Source organism: Ambystoma mexicanum, chromosome 6q (genome assembly GCF_040938575.1).
Source record: "Ambystoma mexicanum isolate Mex_15411 chromosome 6q, UKY_AmexF1_1, whole genome shotgun sequence".
NCBI lineage: Eukaryota > Metazoa > Chordata > Amphibia > Caudata > Ambystomatidae > Ambystoma > Ambystoma mexicanum.
In genome coordinates, this window is record NC_090937.1 from 1,346,220,301 (window position 1) to 1,346,246,296 (window position 25,996).

Here is a 25,996-nt window from a genome sequence, read left to right on the forward strand (position 1 = left end):
GTTGTCTCCTTCTACTGAAATGTTTTCTAAATGATTGTGTAATAAATTAATAAGTGTTTTACCAAGAAAACTTAAGTATTAGTGTCTACTTGAACCACTGTGATTGAAAGTCCTCCGTGTAATTACTTGTACTGCTCAAATTCACTCTTGAGATAAGCCTGCCTGCTCAGCTCGCTACCAAAAACTGTGTGGTACAGACTTATACCAAAGGTTGGTTTGGCTAACACCTGTAGTCCTAATTGTGCGTAGTGGTCCCAGAGGATACTGCATGCAATTCTGCCCAACACTGCCCTGCGCACATCTAGTATGTGTAAGCTTCTTTAGGCCATGCTAGTGGAATTCTGGAAGAAAGTGGGTAGTTGAATTGATTGGCTCACATGGCACTTCAGAATGAATGTAGGCGCAAATCGGGGGAGAAGCGTGCAGAACCACCTTATCCCTGTGGACTTAACAAAAGGGTCTAGAGCTGAAAGGGCCTGCAATTCACTAACCCTTCTAATAGAGGTGATAGCCACTAGGAAGGCCGTCTTATAAGTAAGGTCTTTTAGACTTGCTTTATGCATTGGTTCAAAGGGAGACCCCATGAGTCTGGTCAATACCACATTTAGACCCCATCCCGGAGCTGGGTTAGAAATCGGGAGGATGAATTCTCTTAACTCCTTCCATAAAGGCCTTAATAACAGGTATTTTCAACCACAACACCTTCTGTTGTAACATAGTGTAGGCAGAGAGAGCAGCTAGGTGCACCTTTAGGGAATTAAAAGCCAGTCCTGAATCTAACAAGTGTGTCAGGTACAACACAATGTGGGTAGGAGAGCAGTCAAATCGGGTTAATGCCCTTGGTATTGCACCAGATGACAACATTTTTTCCACTTACTGGAATAGCAATACAGAGTATTAGGTTTCCTAGCTTCCCTAAGGATGTCCAAGCATCTCTGAGGGTATTGAAGGTGTCCGAACTCTATGACCTCAGGAGCCAGGCCGCTAAGTTCAGAGTTTGTGGGCATGGGTGTAGTGTTTCCCCTCTGTCCTGAGACAACATGCTGTACGGGCAGAGCAGCTTTAAAGGAGGGCAGAAGGACATTTCCATCAGATGAGAGTACCAGGGTTGGCTGGCTCACATGGGGGCCACCAATGTAATGGGGACGGTTCCTGGTGCATCTTGTGGAGTAGGGAAGTCGGGGTATGTGTGGGGGTAGAGAAAGCATAAACAAATTTCCCTGACCATGTTATCCAGAGTCTGTTCCCCTTGGAGCGGTTCTGTGGATACATGGAGGCGTAGTCTTGGCATTGGGCATTCTCCTGAGTGGCGAACAAGTCGATGTTTGGGAAGCCCCATTCTGCGAAGACGTTGGAGACAATGTCTTCATTTAGATGCCATTTTTACTCTATGGGTAGTGGAAAATCATCTCGGAGCACGTCCGCTAGAAGATGGAGTTCACCGGGAACGTGTTGGGACAGCAGGAACATCTTGTGTTTGAGAGCCCACATCCAGATTTTCTGGGACAGCATGGATAGCCCTGGAGAGTGTGTGCCCCCTCCTGTTTGTTTAGGTAATACTTGGCTGTGGTGCTGTCTGTCAAGATCAGAACTGTCTTCCCCTGTAGCTGTGTCGGAAAGGCATTCAGTTCTTTGAATACTGCCAGTAGCTCCAACAGGTTTATGTGGTTGGACGCTACTTGTGGGGACCACACTCCATGCGCTGTCTGCTGTAGCAGATGAGCCCCCACACCGTGAGAGAGGAGTCTGTCGCGAGAGTGATTTCTACTGCAGGGGTGGTGAAGGTCTTCCCCCTTCAAGAGGTTTTCCCTCGAACCCCACTGCAGGGAGAGAACGAGGGCTGGCGAGACACCCATTAGATCTTGCCATTGGCTGTTGAGCCACTCTTGCATGGGACGCATGAGCAGCTGCGCGCGAGGAACTAAAATGCAGGACGCCATCATTCCTAGCAGTCACATGGCCTTGCGTACTGTCACTTCGACTGGCTACATATTGAAGGATCTGAAACAGCATGTTCTGAACCCTCTCGTTGGATGGGATGACTAGGACGTCTTTGGTCCAGATTGAAGCCCCCAGAAACTGTTTGACTTGCCTGGGGTCCAAGCTTGATTTCTTTTCGTTGAGAGAATCCCAGACTAACAAGGTCTATTGTCTTCGGAGTGTTCAACAGGCATGTTTCATAAGAGTCCCCTGTTATGAGCCAGTCATCGAGGTAAGGGTAAACCGGGACAGATAGTCTGCGGAGGTGTGCTGCCGCTACTTTCAGAACCTTTGTAAACACCCTTCGCGCCGAGGCAATACCGAAGGGGAGTACTTTGAATTGATAGTGCCTGTCCTCTATCATGAACCTTAGATATTTTCTGTGCGCGTTAAGCATATATGAATTTATGCATTGTTCATGTCCAGTGTCGCCATGTAATCCCTGTTAAGGATTTCAATCAGGTGACGCACACCTTGGTCTCAGCCTAGTATGTAGCGCACAACTGAGATGCTCTTCTCGTTATTTCATAGATTCAATTTGAGATGGTACACCACTCGGATCACACACCCTTTTCAAATACCCCGGGTCACAATGGACCACGAACCAGGCTGGTTGGTAAAATGCAATATTTATTTTAAAGTTCAAAAGAAATCATACAATTTTTAATATGGGGCAGCAATCACCAATAGGGTGATAATTACAATGAGAATATAAGTAATGCACTTGGTTTAACCTTCTAGTGGTACATATACAAAAAACACCATAGAATAGGAGCCCTTCCTGATTTAGGAAAGATAGCACCCAAGTTGACCTTCCCTCACCAAATAAGAGTGGAAAACGAATTTTAAACCCCTTGCAGTGTTATGAAATGACACTCGGAAATGGACAAATAAATAATGAATGTGTGTTAAAAACCTTGACGCAAATACAATTCTTCACTTAAGCAACAATTCAAAGACACTAACGATCACAAGCAATGGATTACCAAGTGCATATAATTCGAAAATGAATGGAAAGTTTAACACATGTTGCAGCAAAATGACACGTGTAAAAGTTGCTTATTCTTATTCCCGTTTTAAATTACCCAAACGTTTTTTTTTTTATAAAAACGGGTGAAATACTCTGATTTGGGTTGGGGGTATAGATGTAGGTCTCTGGGACAATATAGAGTTGAGAATCTCTCTCTAGCTATGAAACAGGATGAGTTATGCAAGATATAAAAAGGTGCGCTTTGAGCAAAATGAAGCTGTGAAATAGGAAAGGAAATCAGTTGTGACAAGAACAGTTTTACTCTAAACTAGAATATTCAGACTAGACCACCAAAGATGGACACAGTACGATCCAGGGTTGATTCGCAATTTCAACCCTGTCACCCCAGCGCCCAACTCTGGCGGAAACCAGCCCGATCACTCAAAATAGGACTAATGGTTTAGGATTACACAAGACAAAATTGAAAAGAGATGGCGTTAGCAGTTTAGAAAGTCACTGGCAGGATGCACAGATAATTCTAACAGTTTTTAACAAGGTATCAGGATAAGGATAGTATGGCTAAGAGCGTGGGATAAGGACAAATGCAAGACAAGAAAGGCTATGGGGTAGGGATTATACTTGCAGTCCACTTTTAGTTTGGGATTTTGGACCGTCAATGGTTCTGGTCACTACATGGCAGCGCGCCTGGCAAAGAACAGCATGGTGACTTCATAGACTATATTGCTGGCCCGGCTTGACAAAGCACGCCTCTAAGCAACTGGATTGGACAATAAATGTTGGCTGCCACCCCCAAGATGTGACTCAGTTCAGGAGGTTGCATTTTATGGTGTAAAAAGACTTCCCACAGACCTTTTTGCCAAAAATCTGTCATAACAGAATGTACACATTTGTACATTTGCAGCACCTTAATGAAATAATCAGGTTACATATTTTATGTAGAGCATAGCAGTCCAATCCTGCAATCTGTCGGACATTGTTTAGTCCGTTTAATACTTAGTAATTTTTGAGTATGAAAGATTCGGCCTAAAATTCCTTAACTTTATACACACATGTGGATGATCATAAGGGATGCAAGTATAAAAATGTGCATTGGCAACATGGATGCTTTTCTTGCAACCCGCAATACTTTGCCATTTCTATTCCCAAGGTGTCAGTGAATTCTACCATGTCTTCAATGAAAGCCCATAAAATCAAATTTAAACTAACATTTTCGCATTTTTACAAAGTCTTGCTGCAGAGATAAAAGTCTTTAAAGTTTATTTATGAAACGGTCTCAGGAAGCAAATGGCAATCCTTTGTCACTTTACCATTTTCTTTCTCTTCAGCTGCCACCAACTGTCATTTTCTTCAGAGCAAGGTGGGGGTTTTCCAGCTTGATTGAATGTTTATTGCCTCTTTCGCACTTCACACTTTCTTGTACTGGGAGTTCCAAAGCCAGGGGTTTCAGCCCAGACTAGATTCTTTACAACCTAGTAATTATCATTGGGAAGTTAAGTCTCTGCTTAGAGTTTTTATGGATTTTTTTTTTTTTTTTTTTTAGAGCTTGCAAACTTTTTCTTATTGTGGGTCCTGAATTAAAACAAACCTGTGGAATAAAATAGCACATGTGTATATTATCACCAGCAAAAAACCCCCTTCACATTGCTAGATAAGGCAGGCTTTCATTCAACAGTTTACTCTTAAACAGGCATTTTTCTCCTTTTAGTTTGCAAAGCACATTTTTATACAAGTGCAGTGAAAAGCAGGCATTTTATTTTAAATTCAGTTTTGGATCTCCATCAGATTCCCACACTGTCTTGCAGCCATAATTATTTTCTTGAATGCAGGAATTTAGTCTGAAGCACAGATACATTGAAACTGGCATGGCTCAGATAGCTGGAGTTTCTTCTGAACTTCTGAGCTTTGATACATTGTGAAGAAAATGAACGCGTTTTCCCGTGTGGGTTAAAGTGAAGCTCCTTGTTGATTTTTCTCAGAGTTGATTTGACAGTGCCCGTCATTCAGAAATCATGCCTGGTTTTGCTGAAGCACAATGAGATATACTGGGCATGGCAGGGCCCTATTAATCACAATTGTTAGCATCAGCAGCATCATTTTAAAAGGTGAAAAAGATTCCTTTTTAATGGGGATTTTGGGTTTGCAACAAAGCAATGCTGCTTTTTTCACTTTATTCCATTTGTATGTGTCAGAACACACCGGCACGCTCCCTCAGTGTGTCCCCTTGTTCCATCCTGCCCAATGTGTGCTCAGCGAGAGTGGGTCAATGTAGCCCACATCAACAACAGTGGGATTACCTCCGGAGTTACCATACAAAACATTTGAAGTTTGACAAATTTGTTCGGTGCGCAAGTCTAGTACAGGGTGCATGGTGAGGTCCTTTTTGAGTACAAGGAAGTACACTGAATAAATACCCTAGTTTACGTGAAGAATAGGGACGGCTTCTATGGCATCCTTTTCCAGAAGTGCTTCCACCTCTTGTATCAGGATTTGCAGATGGTCTGGCGTCATACTTTGGGCAGTCTGAATTGTGGTGGTAGGGCAAATTCCACACAGTACCCGTGGGCGACCATCTTGAGAACCCACTGGTCTGACGTTATCCCCTCCCATGCCGACAGACAAGATGTTAAGCGCCCACCAACTGGGGTGACATGGGAGGGGACCTGGATCCATAGGTCATTTCTGACCAGAGGCTGTGGCTCCCCTGGAGTTGGGGCCTCTGCCTTTCCCGTACCGCTGTCCCCTGGGTGTATAGTTGGCGGGTGTGCTGGATGCCTGTCCGTAGTTCCAGGTATTTTCCGTATTATATAGGTTTTGTGTGGAACCGGATTGGCCCCGAAAGGACCTCCTGGAACCACTTCCCCTCTGGGGGAGGGCTTTAGGGTGATTTGCTGAAGGAACTTAAGAGTCTCATGCTCCTTTTTGGCAGTATCAAACACATCGTCGACTGCTTTACCAAAGAGATTAGTCTCCTCAACAGGCTTACTGATAAGAGCTGCGTGGGTTTCCGGCTTGAAACCAGAGTTCCTGAGCCAAGCATGCCGTTTGAGCAGGGTGCCTTAAGCTAGCGATCTTGCCACCGTCGCCACAGCATCCAGTGTGTTTTTCAGTACGTTCTGGTTGACCTGCCTGCCCTCGGGCTCAGGCACCTCCTGGAGACCTTCCTGCAGTGGATTCCACTGCACATCGGCAGAACTAGCATGCAACATAGTTTTGTTGGCTATGCGCATGGAAAAGGCAGCTGCCGTGGCGATTAATTTTCCCAAGGCGTACAGCCTTTTCGACTCCTGATCATGAGGCGCCTCTCCTGTAGCAAGGGGTACTCCTGCCTGTTTTCGGGTGGTGGTAACCACTAGTGAATTCGGGGGTGCCATGGCCCTTAATTTATGTAGGGTCAGTAGGCGATGAGCAAAATCATTTTGACCCTCGGATTTACTGCCCTTGAAAATATTCAGCCGCCTTTCTCAAGATGGCATTGAACGCCATCTTATCGTACACTGGGGAAGCCTGGCGGGCTGGATTGGAGGCAGGGGAATCCAAACATATGACATCGGGGTCCTTGTCGTGAGTAGGGAGCGCCCATGGTTCCGCCTCAACCTAGTGAGCGTCTTCCCAGTCTCCCATGGGATCCACCTGGTCATCCACAGTGTAGTTTTGTAGTTTTGTAGGAAGTTAGTATCATCCTCCTCCTCCTCCTCCTCCTCCTCCTAAATGTCCCGATACGTGTCCATCTGGATCTCGTCTTTGGGGTGGATCAAATGTAATCCTCCTGAGAAGGTCCTAAATTTCTTAGAAAATTAGAAGCTGGCACAGAGGGAGGGTCCCCCGATGTCTCTTGGGGGTAGGTTGCTCTGAAAGCGAGAACAACTTCTCCAACCTATCCATACACGCTTAAAATTTTTCTCTGATCCATCTAGATGAATTAGAAGGGTGCAACATTTTCATTTTCCTCTCTATGGCGCCGAAATTTGTCGCCAATAGATCTAGACAAAAAGGCACAGGACTCTCTACATAGTCCTCACGAGCATCGGGGTGCCGTGGCGCAGCTTTCGACGTGTCCGCATACCTTTCCTTGCGCTTCGTCGTCTCTTTAGACCTCTCCTTCCGTGCCATTGTCGAAGCAATCCTAGCAATGCTTTCGGAGATGTTCGGCGAAGCAGGGCGATGTGCTGGTTGACTAGGCGGCCTAGCGGTAGATTTTTCTCCTACCGGGGCCTTTGGCGCGTCAGCTAAGCGCGCTTTGATGGCCGGATGAGTTTTGGAGGTAGCGCCCTTGTTTAGAAGGCCCAGTTGCAAGACGCTGCTGCGGATGCAGGGAAGGCTGTTGATCTTTAAGATCAGAGGATCCCGTCAAAACTTCGGCGGTCCTGGTGGCGCTTTCGCCCGTTTGGACAGTACCATCGAAACCGGGGTTGGGGTTGTGTGTTTAATGTGGCTTCGATCTTGTACGCCCTTGTCGCCGGGTGTTATCCCCATAGCGTGACTCTCGTTAGGCCTAGAAGGGTTGGCGATGGGCATGGCGGACCTAGGAGTGTCCGTCGTGAGGTCAATGGCATCCGACATGGATGCCTGGTCATCACTGGTACCCACGTCACTTTCAGCGGGTGCAGGAAGAAGATCCAGCTCACGACATGCCATAGGCTGCCCACCGCTTAACGTGGCACTCCTTAAGCGTTTTTGCGTGCAGGAGTTTACAGGCTGTGTTTCGTCATGGTCAAGGGGTAGACAATTAGTGCACTTCACAGTGCATCAAAGTGGATCGTAGGTGTCAAAAGTCCACCGCAGTCTTCGACGTAGTACATGAACCACTGTCGAAATGACTTTAAGGGAATAATCGACAAGGTGATAACAAGGTCACTTATGAAAGAGCTCTGCAATAGAGCAACCAGTAATCTGGGCGGAAAAAAACAATCTGCGGGACCTCGGCACGTGAGGGATTTTAGGGACACTACAGTCACGATAGGGACAGTGTTACCTACACCCCTATGCCGATGTCCCCTTTCAGTCCCCGAAAGACAAGATGCAATACTCACTGTTTACACTGGATGTTGGACCATATGCACAGCATGTGATTCTAAGCAGATTAACAAACATCAGAAACTTCAATACCAAACCAATACGTTTGAGTAAATTAGGCTACCCTGAAATACGAGCAACATGCATTTCAGTTACTTTGAATGGAGTAGAAAAGGCACAAGTTAATAGAATAGATCACAAATACTTTCTTAGGCAGTGCAAATAGTTTCAGTTCACTTGAGGACTCTATTTAGTTCAATAGGCCTAGGCCAAAGTCAATGGGCTAGTGTCTTGGATATGAAAGAGCAGTTCTTGTAGTAAATGGTAAAGTCTTTGCCAATGTTCTCAGAAGTAATTTGTACGAAAAAGAATCATATCTTGGGTCACAAGCCGATTAGTCCTGTAAGCTGGGAACGTTTCACAAACTTTCACTGCGAGAGGTAAGTTCTCTCAAATCGGGTTGGCACAGTACCTTAGTATGAAGAAAAAGATGCAGCAGAAGACGTTGGTTCCTGGCAGTTCCTGCAGATCTCACTGTTCCTGAGCCACAGGCGTGGGGACAAGGATGACGTCAGGGGACTCATGCACTGCATGGGGAGAGGGGTCAAACAAGCTGGCAAAATGGAAGATCTACGGTTCGAGTAGCTGTCGTCGAGCACAAAAGCCGGTGTCCTTCCCCATGGTTAATCCTAACCAGCTCTGAGAATGGTATACAGGTGGCTTACGAGCCGATTGGTCCCACCAACTCAAAGGAAGACGTTGTCCTTGAAGGGGCTTCTCCGTCGAGATGAACTTGGCGATTCGTACCTGCAGCAGGGCTTCACCGGGCAAACCAACGGTCCAGGAGTTGCTGTAGCAGTCCTTTTTCATTCCAGTGGTCGACTGCTTTCCAGTCCAACAGACTCACCTTTTAAACAGTTTTCTCCCTTTCATTCCAGCCTAGCTGCCACTCACCCAGCAGGGTGGCTGACCTTGCCGGACAGTCAGCCAGCCAATCACGCCAGAGTGCATTTGGGTCTCCTAAGCGACTAGGCACAGGGAGTTCGGGCACCTCTCTCACTTCCTGCCCACCCCGACACTCAGAAGCCACAGGCGGTCTTCAGTCCCGAAGCCCGCCAAAGGCATAGAAACAAGGGACCAAACCTAGTTTGTCAGAGAAAAACTCTAGAAGGACCTTTCCAAAAAGAATGGCAAAAAAGAAGACTGTGACCCGTTTAAACAAAGGGGCTTAAGGCGCCATCTTGAAAAAACATGGCTCCGCGATTTATAGCTACTGGTGTTCGCGGTCGGGAAAAATCATGGTAGTTTGTTGTAGATCCACTGCCACCAGCCATTTCGATAGTAAAGGGTAGCATTTGACTGCTACATAAGTTTCTAGACATAGGGGATACTAGGTAACTCCTCCAGCACTCTATAGGAAGATAGTGTGTGCTGGGTCTAGGAATAAAAAGGACTAGTAAAGTCAATTTAACCCTACATGCTCTGGGAGCCAGTAGTCAGTCCCAGAGAAGGTATTGAAACCTTTGGGAAGTCTAAAATGACATCCCTGTGCCACTGCACTGAGGGTGCTGTGTAACATACATGAACAGATGCCTATGGAGCTATCTTAAAACTCCATAATCAAAGAACACAAAAGTAGAACACACAACAAAATGCATGAAAGAGTGGGAGAAAAGGCTCAAAAAAAAAACAAGTCCTCAAAATCCAGCAAAGATGATGGGGTCTCTAAGGTAAAGGGAATTAGCACATTACCCAACACTCATCCCACCCGCCCCCCAGACTAAGGGACAGGAGGATTTAAATACAAGTAGGCCAAGTTAAGTACTGGTCATAGTCCTAAAACACATCCCACCACTATGCTTTAAAATACACAGACCAAAGCATAGACGTTGTTCAGAATACTAACAGTAGTTCTAGGCAAGCCACGCCTTATCAAACATATGTATAGGACACACCTATTCATGTGGAGTAAAACCACAAGTTACTTTTAGATTACTTTACAGTAAGTCAAGGGTAGTAGACCCAGTCAGTCATGTAGTGACACTCAGTTAAGGAATCACTTCATCAACCAACCCTGTTAGGGAGAATCATTTCTATGCTAATTCCCCTTCAACCTTGGAGGCCCCCTGTTAGGCAAGATTTGGAGCAGTACCTTTTGGGTGTACTTCAACAACCTTGACCTCCTGGCAATATGCACCCAACCCTTGGTAGAAGCCTATACTACATAGGTTGGTAGCGGGATGAGTAGCCAGGCTTATCTCAAGAGGAGTCAATGTGAGCAGTAGGGGAGTTACACAGAGAGTCAGTGACCAGTATTCAAATAAACCCTTAAACACAAGGTTTCTTGATTAAGTAAGCCTTCTTCAGAAGTGGCACTATAATGGTGCACACAAATACACTCCAAAATACACAATCAGTTTCTCTAAATCAGCAAGTACCCATTTGGGACGGCACAGACACTTCCTACACCCTCAGGTGACTTGGACACTGTGGACATTAATATATCACTGTTGCATTTAGAGCACTACTTAGGAGCATGTCAATGAAAAAAAAGGTTATTAACAAGAGATCTCACAAATATTCTGAAGTAGGTAAGTACTTTTGGAAACCCCCAATGCAAAGTAAGTTGACCCCTTCCTGGAAGGAAGGCAAAACACAAAGTCAGAGGGAAGAAGAGTTATTCAGGGAGCCAGGCTAGGCCAATGTCAATTGGGCAAAAGTCTAGGTGAGCTGAAGCAATTCTTGCAGGTAGGAAAAAGTATTGCACAATGTTTTAGAATTCTTTGTAGAAAAGAAGAAATCAAAGTAGGGCCACAAACGGATTAGGCTTGAAGCAGTTAGGAACTCTACAGAAGCAACCAAGACCAGTCTCAACTGAGAACAAGTGAGGCTACACAACAAGAGGTACATTCTCAGACTGTACAGTACCTTTGGTTAGAAGAGATGGTTCCAGCTGTGCAGCTCTGCATAGCCTGTGTTCCTGGTGTTAGGCACCCTCTGGGACCACCACATACAATTAGGACTACAGGTGTAAGCAAAACCAAGTCTGTACTATACATTTTGTGGTAGCGAGCCGAGCAGCCATGCTTCTCTCAAGAGGGAATGTGAGCAGTACAATGATGTTCCACAGAGGTCTTACAATCACAATGGTTCAAGTAGACACTTATACTTAAGGTTTCTTGGTAAAACACTTATTACACAGTCATTTAGAAAACATTCACTAAAGGAGCCAACTTAATATTATACACAAATCTATTCTATTAACTTGTGCCTTTTTACTCCCATTCAAAGTAACTGAAATGCCATTTTGCTCCTATTTCAGGGGGCCTAATTTACTCAGAATCTTGTCCAACGGGACATTAAACCTTGCATTATGAAACTCAATTGGGTCGGAGATCCCCTGGTATTGGTGGTTTGCAGCACTGCAAGGTCACAGCGTCGGGGATGGCTCGTTCTACAGGTCATTTTACAGCTTGTTCGTCCCACCAGCCAAAGGGAAGGAGTCCTCTTCGGAGCTACTCTGTCAATTTGAAAACCGGGCCAGGACAGCAGTGGTCTCTCCGCAGTTACTGGAAGCGTCTGCTGGCGTCTCTGGTCATCTTCTGCTTCGGATCTTCTGTTCCATTGGTTAACTTCTGCACCAGGACCTTCAACTTTAATTAGGATTTACCATTCATCCTCTGCAAACTCTCCCTGCAGTTTACAGGAAGGGGCGGGTGGCTGGTTGCTGTACAACCAGGACAGCCAGACTCCCAGTGGGAACTGGGTCCTTGCAAGCACATCAGCAGACAAAGGACAGCCGGGTTTCAGGATTCTCCCAAGCTACTTGTCCTCACAGACACACTGGAGCCATGGCGGGCTACACATGGGTTCCGTTGAAAACAAAATTCACATCAAGACCTCCTCCTCCCAGGATGGCAGAAGGTTCAAGAAAGAACAACTACACAAGAAATGGCGAAAAAAAAAAAGGAACCGCCATGCTGGATCCTAGGTGGCCCTCCTGTGCTTAACCGCAGCTGTGAATACAGCCTGGGGTGGAAAAATGCACAAACGTTGGTACAACACGTCCACTGCCCCCAGCCATAACGATAGGGCTTTTACTATAACGATAGGGCTTTTACTGCAACTTCTCTCTGCTCCTGTAACTAGAAAGTTACAGGAGCAGAGAGAAGGGGGATACTAGGTATCCCCTCAGCACTCCACATAAGGTGGTGTGTGTTGATCTCTCAAAATGAAAAGCTATGAAGGATATAAAGTATCCTATCAAGAACAGCATTTCTTGAATTAAAAAGACTATAAAAAGGAGAGCCGAAAGGGCTCCCAACACTGCAAATAGGGTGCTGTGGGCTGCAAAAGTGAAACAGATGCCTTTAAAGACAAAAAAATAAATATAGAACATACAGAATAGGGTTTCTTTTTAATATTTTATTTGCAGCGCATAACATGCTTGTATCTAGGCAGTAGTTTCATTGAATTGTGGAAGTGCAGGTTATTTTAAACGTGCTCTGTTTATTCCAAGTGCGGATCCAGGATTCGAACCCCTGTCTGCTCAACATGGTCTTGCTTCCAAGACCCAAGCGTTGCCTCAGAGCTATCCCCTCCCGTCAAAGGTTCCCATGATTAGAGAAGAAAAGAACGAATGACGAGTGGGGTGGGGTGGGGTTGGGGGGAGGCTCCCCTCATTCAGGAAAACAATAAAAAGTTCCAGAAGTCCAGCAAAAGTGCTGGGGGTCTCACTAGGCGAAGGGATTAAGCATAAAAATGATAAAGCTCCCCAACAACGTGTGCGCGTGAAAGCCCCTTGCAGATCCACGAGGTGGACGCCCAATAGCATGTTAAAAACCTCAATTTACAAGGGCCACGGGCAGCATCCCAAAGTACAGATTTATTAGAGAAGCTCAGTCTAGGCGAAAACATCTAGAAAGCACAGGAAGAATGGTTAATTGGGGTCCTGTGACAATTAAAATAAAACTGCAATTTCAAAGCACATACTCCAAATCAAAAGGTCGACTGTACCTTTCATCGTGTTCTGAGACATTCCTTGATCTTCCCCTTCGTCAATACTGAGATCAGCATCCGTTTTCACCTGTTTGAAAGCAGGCTCATCTAGGTTTTTTTAAAGAAAAATATGGATTACTCACAATCGCTCACAAAAGGGTAACTCACCAACTCTTCTCATTACCGACACATCACACAGATAAGATACTTGACAAAGTAAAGTGCTTCTCTTCAAAGGTCCACATCAATATTAGTTTCCAGGCGTAAAGAAATACAGGTAGTACTACCGATCAGTGAAATTTTAGAGGAAAGAGGTATGCTAACAGATTTGGTGCAATTAAGTTGTCGGTATTACCCATTTCTATTTGCACCGGACGTGGGGCCAGTTGTCATACCCAAAACAAGGATGCAGGGGCAGTGTTCGAGTTTAACACAGCCCTCTGGTGAGGAGCGTGCCTGTCAGACAAGGTGCCAAACAAACGTTAGATCAAACTCCCTACGTTGGTAGCTACAGTAGAGCAGTCAGCTTTCCCTCGAGCGAAGCAGTAATACTGGTGGATAGTTATAGTCAGTCCCAAATAGACCCCTTACTAAACACTGAAAAATGTACACTCATGAAATTATACGCAGATCAAAAAAGTACTTTGGGTTAAACATAACACATAGTAAGAGACAGTGCTGTATAAATATATTGAAAAGCAGATGGTTGCAACTCCTAGGCTTGAGGGAGGTAGGATTACTACCTGGTTGTTGCCGATAAAGCGAAGGGGAACCCTAGACAACAGTTCAAAGATACAAGGATCCAAAATGCTTATACAAGTCCAATTCTCCACAAGCTCTAATATAGGGTAAAATGATTAATACACAAGTACTTGATAGAACTCCTATATTAACAATGCTATATTTGGTGGAATTCTATGGCTCTTTAACCCCATTTGGGTCATTGGCTCATGGTCCTGGGTGCATTTAGATGCATTTTCAGAAACAACCCTGTGGGCACATTCTTAAAGGCCACACTATTATAGTGAACATTGTTAAGGGAGTTTCCCCAAGTCCACTTGAGGCAAGACTTCATAAAACTATCCCTATGGCATACAGGTCCCCAAATCCTAATATAAGCTTGTACTACTCAAGGAACCTTGGTAGATTGGCAGAGCAGTCAGGCTTATGATAGGAGAAAGATATTAGCTGTAGGTAAGTACACTGAAACCAGTTAGTACATTAGTTCAAAGAAAAAAAATGACAGTTCTACCGTTTTATCAGTACAACCGCGCGCTGGGGTGAAGGCAAAAATATACAGTAATTGTATTTAGTTACTAAAAGCACATAAAATACAGTCTTAGGAAGGAAAAAGGTTGATTAGTCAAACAGTAGCAGAGCTTAAGGTTCAAGAGGTGTTTTCTTAGCAAACTAAAGCTTTCAAAGTCCAATCTCCAACTATTTAAAAGTCAGTTCAGAGAGGGCTCAAAGTCTTACGAAGCAGCAGAACAGCAAAAGGTTCTGGAGGATACTTTCAGTCTCTGGGACAAGATGCTAGAAGAGAACACTGCGATGGAGACACTGTTAAAGAACTCAAAGGGATACAATCCGGCATCTTGTAACTATTGTTCTCCATCATGGGTCTGGCATGGATTCACATGCTCATGAATATTCCCAGTCAGGCTGTGAATACTAGGTAAAAGAAAAAAACGGTTTCATTTACAAAGCTTTAAACCTATACACCAGTCACTGAGCTCTGGTCATACTGCCCCCTGCCAACAACTGCCCTCTCCCTAAGCCCTTCCGGCAGCCATCTTCAGATTTGGAAGCACGTAAAGTGGCAGAATAACCAAGAAGAGCTTCAGAGGGGCAGGAGGGAGGGTTTGCATGTGAATTCATGCCAGACCCATGCTGTAGAACATTAGCTACAGGGAACTAACTGGTTCCTTCTCCAGCATGGATTCACATGTACATGACTAAAGAATACATAGCAGTACAACATTACAACATTACACAACCACAGGAGGTAGCAAGGTTCAACAGAAGCAAATACTCAACTCCGGAATAGGCTCACCTTCAAGCGAACAGGTTGCGTAGCACAGCTTGGTCGACCCTGGACTCCTCTATGGAGTCCCTGTTGACGCAGTAGAATCTTGTGAAGGTGTGTGTGTGTGTGGACCTCCACGTAGCAGCCCTGCAGATTTCCAGCAGGGGCACACCAGACAGGAAGGCCGTCGTCGCAATGATTGCTGTGGTGGAATGGGCTCCCAGACGGCCGGGCAGCAGTCGGTTTGCCAACCGGTGACAGGGTGTGATGCAGCCTGAGAGCCACCTGGAGATGGAAGTCTTGGACAAGAAGAGTCTCTCAGGGAGCCAGGACACCCAATGTTAATTGCATAATGTCTTGGGGAGCTGAAGATCTTCTTTGCAGGTAGGTAAAAAGTCTTCCACAATGTTTTTAGAAATGTTTGTAGAAAATAGAACATTTGAAGGATCACATGCTGGGAGGCTTGTGAGGGGCAAAGCTATAGCAACTCTGCAAGGTAACCAGGACAGGTCTCAACTGAGAGCAAGTACAGCAACCCAACAAGAGGCAAGGTCGCTTAGACTTTATCGTACCTCTGGTTAGAAGAAATGGTTCCAGCTGGCTTCCGTTCCTGTACAGCTCTGCAGATCCTGTTGTTCCTGAGCCTCAGTCGTGGGGACAAGAACGAGGATGTCTAGTGACTCCTGCTCTGCAATGGGAAGGTCAGCGGCAGCAATGGGCATACTTCAAGAGTTTCTGCTCCTCGCGTCTGACAGCAAATAGCAACACCGCAGTTCTCGGATACCACTCTGGGCTTGCTTTGCATCTGGAGTCCAGCACTCTGTTGAGGTGGCTCAGGCTTGGTCAGCAAGGGAGTCCGGAGGATCTTTCTGGCGCTCAAGTCTGTCTTAAAAGCAACGCACACCATCTGGTGTTCCTCTCCCTGGCACTGCAGTTCCAACAGCAACAGCAGCAGCAGCAGCAGCAGTACAGCCAGCTTCGAGAGGATGTCCAGACGGGCTTACTTTGGAGTTGATCAGTCCCACCAACTCAAAGGGAGAAGTCGTCCTTGCAGGGCTTAGTCGAGGTGAATTTGGAGCTTCATCACAGCAGAAGGGCTTCACCGGGCAAACCAACGGTCCAGGAGTTGCAGCAGGCATCTCTTTCAAGGTCTTTTTCCGATTCCTTCGTCCAGTGGTCGACTCTGCCTTCCAAGCCAAAAAGCCTCACCTTTTATTCTGGTTTCTCCCATTCACTCCAACCTAGCTGTTAATCACACAGCAGGGCGAATGTCCTGGCCGGACAGCCAGCCGGCCAATCACATTTGGGGGCATTCCTGTAACAAAGGGGATTACACACAGGGAGCTTTAGGCATCTCCCTCACTTCCTGACGGACATACTAGAGCCAAAGGCAGGCTTCACTTGTGAATCCCGCCAAAGACAAAACGAACAAACTGACCAAACCTGGCTTGGCGCGCAGAGTAATTCTCAAGAAGGACCTTTCCAACAAGAAACAGCAAATAAAGAAGACCAGTGCCATTTTGACCAAATGGGCACCCACGGGTGCCTTACTGTGGCTCCGAATACAGCCCATGGTAAAAACTCCCAATGGTAGTAAAAAGTAAACCACTGCCACCAGTCATTAATTGTAGAAAGGGTAACATAAGAATGTTACATGAATAGACAAAGGGGATACTAAGTAACCCCTCCAGCACCCTAAGATAAGATAGTGTGTGCTGGGTCTAGCAAGTTACAAAAATGTAAATAAAGTCAATTTCACTTCACTGCTCTAGGAAACAGTTTCACCTAGAGAAGCTATTAAACCTTTGGGAAATCCAAGAGACTTCACTGTGCCACTGCACTGAAGGTGCTGTGTGTCGCAATGTAAAGATGATGCCAATGGAGTGTGTCAGACTCCAAAGTTAAAAAGAAACAGGGTCAAAAATCACAATAAAAAGAAAATACATGATAGAGTGAGAAAAAGGGCTCACTCGCTCCAGGTTAGAAATGAAAAGTCCTGAAGTGCAGCAAAAGAGCTGGGCATCTCAAAGTAGAAGGGAATTGGCACATTTCTGAGAATTCTCCCCAACGCAGCATTCCCCATCTGACGGAACCCAGTGTCTGCGATGTCCAGAGCCACGGTGTTGGCATGGTCCGATGCCACCCGCTCCCTCCTGGAGAATTTCCAGCGCCTCGACCAGTTTGTCGGCAGGTAGAAATTTCCGCAGCAGGGCCATCGTGTACCACAGGTCCCAGTCATACCTGGTCAGTATCACAAGAGCATTTGCTGCATTGACCATCGTCGCAGCAGAGTAGATCATCTTTCTACCCACGGCGTCAAACTTCTTCCCCTCGCTGCACGGAGGGAACGGAGGCCGAAGATGATGGGTTTGAGAACTTCTTCCTCGCAGCCGCACAGACCGCCGAGTCCGGGGAGGGCTGCGGCCGCAGTCACTTGGGTGCGGATTCCGGCACCCAGTATTTGTTTTCCAGCCTGTCTTTTCGCCGGGGCTGAGGCAGGATTCCTCATCAGCGCCAGGCCCTCATCCCAGATGTTGCCCAGGAGAGGCACTGCCAGAATGGTCGTCCTCTTCGCCTCTCGGCGCTGGTAAAGGAAACCCTCCTTCTGGCGTCAGCTGGAATAGCTCAGACGTGTGGGCGACCATGGCATGGAACAATCCAACTTCGTCGGTGCAGAAGCTCCTGGTGCAGGGAGACGCCGTTGTTGTCCTTGTCTGTTCCTGCATCCTGGGTGGGGGAGATGGGGAGTGGGGGGGGGGGGAGGGGGTGGTAGGTGAGGCGGTTGAGGAGGAGGCGTGGGATACAGTTTCCTCTTCGCCGGAGGGGGCCAGGTACCACCAGGGCCGGCGCCAGGGGTGCCGGCAGCATCCTTCTCTGGATCTCCGACACAAGCATGTGGGGAGTTGACCAGATGTCCAGCGACACGTCCTTGGGAGGGTTGGGGGGAGGCTAAGTCATCTCTGCCGCTATCATAGCCATCGCCCCCCTTGACGATTTTGTCGTCCTCTGCATTTCCGCCGTAGTCGCTGTCATTCCCCACATCCTCCAGAACCACCCTGGAGCACGGTAGAGGCCTCCACTGCCCCTGCCTCTTTCCGCCCTGAGGTGTTGGAGCCGGGCTCAGGGCTGGCATCCTTTATTCAGGTGTCTTCTCCACCGGCTTGGCCAAAGCCTACCGCCTGGATGTAAGGGCCACTCTGGGCATTGCAGGGGTCCCTTGGACCAGGCCATCCCCTTATGCCTTCGAGAGGGGGGCCGCCACCAGCTCCATTGCTGAAGACTACTTCTCCTGGACCACCTGGGCATTCAGGGGTAGGTCGGACACCTTACTCTGCGCCTTGGCTTTCTCCGTCATTTTCCCGCAGCTTCCCGGAGTTAGCAGATTTCCTCTTCGAGGAGGAGCTGGAGCGATGGCTTGAAATGGGGACAGACGAAGATGAGCCTCGTCTTGGGCCTCCATGGATGGAGCACCCTCAAAAAGGACTTCAAGCTAGCTCACCCTCCCCCCCCCGTTTGCCACCAGGGGTGGGTCCTTAGCGTTGAGCCACGCCACCAATCTGCTGTGCCGATGCGTGATGATGCGTTTGGTGAATCCCAGGCAAATCTCACAATCTGCTTACTTGTGATCCAGATGAAAACAGAGGCACTGGGAGGGTTTGTTCTCCACAAACCCATTCCTCAATCCGCAGCTGGAGCGGAGCTTGAAGAGAACCTCGGTCCTTCTCTGACATGGAACGGTGTGCGGTGTAGGCCCGATGGCCTTCTGGAAATCGATGAACTCTTGACGATTCTTGCACTTGAGGGGTGATGAGACGCCAACAAACAAACATTCGCTTGCTGGTCAAAAGGAACGAAAGAGCACACGGTCTCCATTTGACAAAAATGTGTTTTTTGGCGAAAAAAGCGTGAAAACTTAGAAAAGCTCAGAGCAAAACACAAGGACTCCCAACACTTGAACGTGCGGTAAAAAAAATTGAAAATGGCTGCCAGAGCAGAGGCTGGAGAGCTATCATTGGCTGGGGCAGTATGACCCAGAGTTCAGCGATTGGTTTACAGGAGGAAGACGGTTTGTAAGTGAAAGTGAAACTGTTTCTACACCGGACGACAGGGAATATTCATGAGCATGTAAATCCATGCCAGACCCCATGCTGGAGAATATACCCAACAGCACCTAGTCCAAAGGGTCTCCCCTCACTCAGCTTCCCGCATGCGACTGTCACATAGGGCAAACGATTTTCACACGTGTCTATCGGTTCTTTCAAACACTAGTCAGAGTCTTTGTTATGACTATGAAAAATGCTATATGCAGTAACTTGGTCATATAATACAGGTCTGCCTGGAAAAACAATATAAAAGCCTGTAAATAAGAAATTTAGCAACCGGGGCGGGGAGCAACCAGTCAGGTTGCTTGGATCACGGGTTGAATCGACCAATTGAAGCCCGCGTTCTGAGCAACTGGATGGCTGCTTCCAACACCTCCTTCTAGTTTTAATCCCCCGCCCCATTTACTGCTGCGGCGCTCAGGCCTTTAACTCCGCCCCAGCCCGTTACCACCCAATCCAGCCCAGCGGATCGGATATTATTGCTAAATTACAGGATTGTTGTAACATCATTCCTGCTTTGAAATCAATTATTACAGTTCAAATGTGATGTCATGAGCAGGATTTCAGCTGTCACTGTAGCATTTGAATTGAGCTATGATAAGCGTTTTTAATGCCTTTCTTGTCAAATAGATTTGTGATACTTTACATCCCATTAACTAATAAGGAAGTGTTTATGATGGTATGTTTATTTGTGCAGGGCTGGATTTTTAAACACACAAGAGCAAGTATTACAAGTATTGCATTCACACCATCTGCACATTGAGTAAATGAAAGTTTCCTGTTGCAGTACACTACCTCCACAGCATGCCTGGTCACCAGCTTAACATGTGTGCAGTCCAAATCACTGATGACGTTAGACATGCCTGCACGGGCATAGAAGGCTATTTTCGGGCCATTTACCTGGTCAGCCATCCTGGGTAGGCTTATGTGGTCTCGAGCGTGACACAGGAGTGCATCAATCACCTGGAATAGCACACTGGAAAAACAGGGTTCCGAGATCCCATGCAGCTCACCAACAGCGTGCTGCTATGTGCCCGTGGCTATAAAGTGTAGCACAGACACTACCTTCAGCAAGGGGACGGGGTGGAAGGAGCTGTGCGAATATTGATGAGGCTGACCAGTCGTCATGGATCAGGTCCACTATTGAGGTGATGGTGTCCCTGTCTACCGAGTGTGGATCTGACCTTGGCTCAGGTTGAATGACGTGGCCCTTAAGCGAGGGATTGGTGGCTGCCTGCGGGCTGCAACGTGCTAGACATTGAGGATTTGCTGGGCCATGATAACCCTCCTTCTCCTCAAGCGCCTCTGCTGCAACCTCCGCCTTTCTGCCTCTTCAAGTAATAGCCCTGCAGGCATGGTCTCCAGCTTCAGTACATCTACAACTACTGCTAGCATTGTGGTGTTGGAAGAGGTGTGGGAGTGGTTCTTTTGTGCTGTGGCACAGTCCATTGGGACCACCTGTGCTGATTTTCTGCACCTGTAGCATGTTTCTACACACCAGAATCTACTTAACGCCTGGTCCGCGATGCCGGTGTTTCCGGAATAGTTTTCACGTTGTTACTGGCATGTCCATGCACCTCGGAATGTGCATTTAATGACGCCCTGCCGGTATCTCAGGCAGGGCTGCTGCGTCTCTCCGTAGATCACAGCAACAGTGTTGCCGGATGCGGTGGGGTCATTTGCGATGCCGGTGTTACCGACATCGCAACTCAGACTACACCGGTCTGGAAAAAGGTGCCAGTATGGATCTGCCGGCAACGCTATTTCTGGACGACCATACTTGTAGTGAGGCCCTATGAGTGCAATCCTAGGTCAAGGCAAGTGTGTAGATTCAAAGGGTGGCTGAAATTGAAAGATTATAGCTAGGAGCGTAATCTACTGCAGTTGTCCACTAAGAGTAAGAGTGGCCACTATCTCCAATATATTAGGATGGTACGCACTGCAATGCCATTATACATTATGGCTTATCCTAGTTCACAGATTTAAGACAATACTTGTTGTATATACAAAGCCTTATGGACAGAGATTTGTACTTTAGCCCTTCTCTCCACTGTGTTGATGGGCAATGACGTGCAGTGTGCGTTGCATTATACGTACTGCGTGGCTGTTACATCTGGAGTGACCTATAGGTTTGGAAGCAGCCTCGGGAAATATAGCAGGTGTCCCCAAGGGTGGTGGTTGTGAAGCGGGTGGAGCTTCACCTTTCTTTGGCAGGAATGTGGTCCGTCATATAGGACGGACCAGACTTGCAAGAGCACCTTGTGGAGCAGAAACTCACCTGGGCCTCTGCAATACAGCTCCATAGCTTTTGGGATGACTACAGAGCACAAATGGGTGCAAACAAAAGCATTTTTCCCGATGTCCAAATGAACACAACAGTTGAATGTAGGTTTGGAACTTCCCTTTCCCCCCCTCCCATCCCAACATTTATATGAACCAGATGGTCAACCACAGACAAGTAGGGCCTACTACATCACTGGTAAGGGGTTGGGGGTCTGTGTGAGTGTGTGCCCATTTGTTGGGTGATCTCCTCACAATTGTGAGTGAGATCATTTTGAAACTGAAGTCGGGGGTATGAGCCCTCACCTATTTGGGTTGAGTTGGCAGAACTCCCCATACTGTTATGTATGGTATGGGGAAAGCTAATTTTGCAGGAGTCTGTCCTGATAAATTCTGGTTTCACCATCACCGTCTTATAGCCAATGCTGGATTTTACTTTTATGGACTTCATTCATTCACGGTGAGTCACTCTTTCTCAACTCTCATGCTGGACGTCCTTTGCATCTTGTACTCATGGTGGCGCTGAATCCTGCTGTTCCCATCTCCATCTTGTATCCTGGCTTGCAACATTATGCGTTACTACTGGTTTCTGCAATTGTATTTGCTCTCCCCTCTTGCATCTCCATTCGTTTTGACTGTTTACTCTGTTCTCTCTTCCTTTCCCTTCTCCCTTTTCCCATCTCCTCCCCTTTCTTTCTTCTGTGCACTTACTCTATCAGAATTGTCCCTGGACCTAATATGATAGCAACCTCGTCTGTTTCCTCCACCCTCCCATTACTGTTTTTTTTCCTCCCCACCTTCCCTCCAGCACCATCTGAAATGTCGTCAGGCCTAGTATGATAGTCACTTGTTTTGTTCCTCCCCTCCCTTTCTGCACCCCTCTCCCTCACCTTTAGTTTTCTCCGGCTCTACCAGAAAGGTTGTCAGGCCTAGTACGGTAGTCACCTGTCTGTTTCCATTTCCTTCCCACTCTCCCCCTCCCTTCCTTATCTAGGCCTTAGCTCTTGCACTATCTGAAATGTCATCAGGCCGAGTACGATAGTTAATTTCACATCCTTACTGTTCATGGCCTGTAAGGATGTAATTGTATTTTCACTTGTTCCCTCCCTTGCCTTGAAGCGCTTTGAAACACATTGTGTATAGGCGCTATATAAATAAACTATCATATCATATCATATATCATTACTCATTTTAAAAAGCACAAAACTAAAATGTTTTGGATGCATTTCATTAAACTTCTTGGACTTATTTCCTGCAACACATTAGAATCTGCATTTTGCATTATTAATTCAAACATATTGTACAATATATGAATGAATCAACTGGAACATTTCTTAAATTACAGCAAGCTTTTTAAAAACATTACACTCACTGACAAGACAATGGTTAAATATCTGTAGAAAGTTACCTTCAGTAGGCCTGTGTTTTCGTTTCTTTAGCTCTCCCTTGGTCTTCTCATGAACAACTATTGCAATGTTTTGGTCATTCTCTGCGTCTTCCACGTCTCCATTGCTTTCCTGAACATGTTTTTTCTTCTTTTTCTTCCTCTCAACTTCATTGCTCTTTGTACCTTCTTGAGGATCCTCAACAGCTTCTTCAATTGCCTCACAGTGCTTTTTGCCCTTTTTGCTTAGAGAATCATCTTGCTGGTTTCCTACCATTAATTCTTTCTTTTGTTTCTTTTTGCACTTCTGTCTTTCTTCCTTGCGCTCTCTCTTGCTTTTCTTTTTCTCAGCATTTTCCACAGTCATTTCATGTTGCTCAACAGGTGCAGTCTCGCTTTCGGTGGGTTCTTTAACAACTGAAGGAACATTTCCAGAACCCTTTGGATTGAAAGCATCAACACAAACAACAGGTTATTAAACTTCTAGAAAGTCTTTAAGAAATAACACAAAGCTCATTTTATGCATTTCAAATGAATGCAAGTTTGGCATGCATCTTTACCAAACTTAATTTGTAGTCATGGAAATTAACTTTGAAAAAGGCCAAAAGGCCAAAATGTTCTGACAATTTACCAATTCTGCACATGCTTATTGAACAACAGTTCAACTCCTGTGCAATCTACTGTGCTTAGGGGGGTCATCTTCAATTGTACCCATTAGTCATTTTCTTCTCCTGGATTTTTACATTTCATTAAGAAAAGGAAACCAGTCTGCTTAGTCTCCTTTATAACAGTACATTTTATGCAAATATAAAGAGACCACCCTCAATACGAGGTGCTGAAGTAAGGTGGATGAATTAAATAATTGAGGGTTTGAGGTCTGAGTAGAGGAGTTGCTTTGGCGAGTTGTCTTGTACTTTTCAAATCCTGCCTCCTAGAGAAATAGGCATAGATATGCTGCAGCAGTTTACCCACACCAGCGTGTTAATACTTAACAATGTTAAGATAGCCCAAACAGAAACATTCTGGAGGGCCATAGTAAGTCAGTACTTCAATGTCTCCCATAGGCTCTGCCAACTGCCTGTCAAAACCTACTCACAGTCTTGAATTAAATGTCAAATCAGTACTTTTGTGGCTCAGAGAGTTGGTTGCTTGTCTTTCGGCATACGTGTCTGGGCATCACTCCCCTTAGGTTAAGTGGTTACCACCATCCTTGGTGCTATGAGACGTCTGTAAGTGGGGCAGTCATTACTCTGGTTGATCTTTGCCATGATCGCAATGGGCCCTGGGATTCCAAGTGCAACCTAGTTGCTACTGGTAGCACACCGAGCCAGACTCTCCCAGCATGGAAATCTCAACAAGTTGGTTATGTGCTTGACCTTTGACTCTGTACCTGCTCCTCTTCAACTGCCGTGCCTTATTTTCGGTCTCTCTACCTTCCCCCTTAAAGCATGGTATACATTCTCTCTGCTTTGCCCATTTTCATTGCTCTGCTCACCTGCTCCTCCCCTCTCACCTTATGTTCTCCCCCACCATTGTCAACCTCCTTGCCAATGCAACTAGTTGACTTTTCTAGGGTTTTGGCCAACGACATACTGAGGAGTCAGATTGGCATTAACTGGGGGTTTCCCTTGTTCCTGGATTTGCTTGCACCGGAGGCCACTTCTCCACCTGTCATAGCTGAACCGGTAGCCAAGTGCCCTCCAGGGAAGCCGCCTGGAGGGAAACCCGCTTCAGGAAGAAAAGCCTTCCTCACGATATCTGGATGTAGCAGGAGACAGTATGTTGGAAGCAGGATGGACCAGGAGGCAGGCGGCCAGGACGGAAGCAGGCTAGGTGATTAAGACCTGGAAGGAAGCTGGCCTAGGATGAAAGATGATCCACAAAGGCGAGAAGACCATGAACAAGGAAGGATAACCGGAGACAAGGAAGGAATAGAGCAAAAAGCAACAGAATGAAGGAAACCACAGAAGACAAACAGGAGAAACAGGGGAAGGAACAAGGAGTGTCAAGGAACAGGAAGGCTACTTGAAAGTTGAAACACAGTGTTAGGATCCCAGTCCGTATGTAGGCAGCTTCAGGTCTGCACTATCAAAGGTGGAAACCCTGCGGAGAACACATCGAGCGCCAGCTGAGGATGGGTGTGGCAACCATTGGCCGCCATGTTGGTTGTGGAAATTTTACAAGCAAAAACCATTGAGGTTTACTTTAGTCTCCGCCATCTGAATAGTTGCCTCCAACTCTTTTTCTCTATTACCTACCTTCTCTGCAGTCCCTTGATATTCACGTTGCATCACCTACCCACCCTTATTCTTCCCCCACCTCCTGCCACTCAACTGTTCTCACTTCCACCTCCTCCTTACACTTACTTCTTGGGTTCTTCTCTGCCTCCTAACATTTCAGTCCTAAATCAGAAGACCTTTTTCTGTTTTTCGAATGGAAAAAAAGACATTTAGAAAGAACACTCTGACCGCATGGAGCGGTCTTTCTAAATCAGTCTGTCAAGCCCTGCCACACACAAGAGCACGCATGGGCTGACCCATCTGTGTGACCCAGGGGAGTTGACGCGGGATTGACAGATATGTTTGAAACTGTCAGTCTGTGTGGGAGAATTCTCAGAAATGTGCCAATTCCCTTCTACCTTAGAGACCCCCAGCTCTTTTGCTGGACTTTAGGACTTTTCATCTGTCATGTAGTTTTAATGTAAAAAGGCAAGGCTTTTTGGCTTGGAAGGCAGAGTCGACCACTGGACGAAGGAATCCGAAGAAGAACTTGGAAGAGATGCCTGCTGCAACTCCTGGACCGTTGTTTTACCCGGTTAAGCCCTGCTGCTGTGCTGAAGCTCCGAATTCGCCTCGACTAGAGAAGCCCTGCAAGGACGACTTCTCCCTTCGAGTTGGTGGGACCAACCAACTCCAAGTAAGCCAGTCTGGACATCCTCTCGAAGCCGGTTGCATTTACACTGCAGTTTCTGCTGGAACCGAACAGCTAGGGAGAGGAACACCAGATTGTGTGTGTTGCTTTTAAGTCAGACCCCGAGCGCTAGGAAGATCCTCTGGACTTCCCTGATGCAGGACTGAGCAAGCCTGAGCCACCTCAACAGAGTGCTGGACCCCAGAAGCAAGGGAAGTCTTAAGTGGTATCCGAGAACCTCAGTGTTGCTATTTGCTGTCAGACGTGAGGAGCTGAAACGCTGAAGGACCGCCAAATTAAAGTTTGCCCAT

General features: G+C 46.5%; 1 protein-coding gene across 1 annotated transcript in view; it reads right to left on the minus strand.

The window, feature by feature from the left end:
* LYAR (Ly1 antibody reactive) overlaps positions 1-25,996 on the minus strand; it is a 110,991-nt gene that overhangs the window by 30,421 nt on the left and 54,574 nt on the right. Inside the window, exons 6-7 of the mRNA XM_069631966.1 lie at positions 22,800-23,214; positions 13,001-13,090 (exon numbers count right to left, since the gene is read on the minus strand). Coding sequence (XP_069488067.1) covers positions 13,001-13,090; positions 22,800-23,214 — 505 coding nt within the window. The remainder of the gene's footprint in view (positions 1-13,000; positions 13,091-22,799; positions 23,215-25,996) is intronic.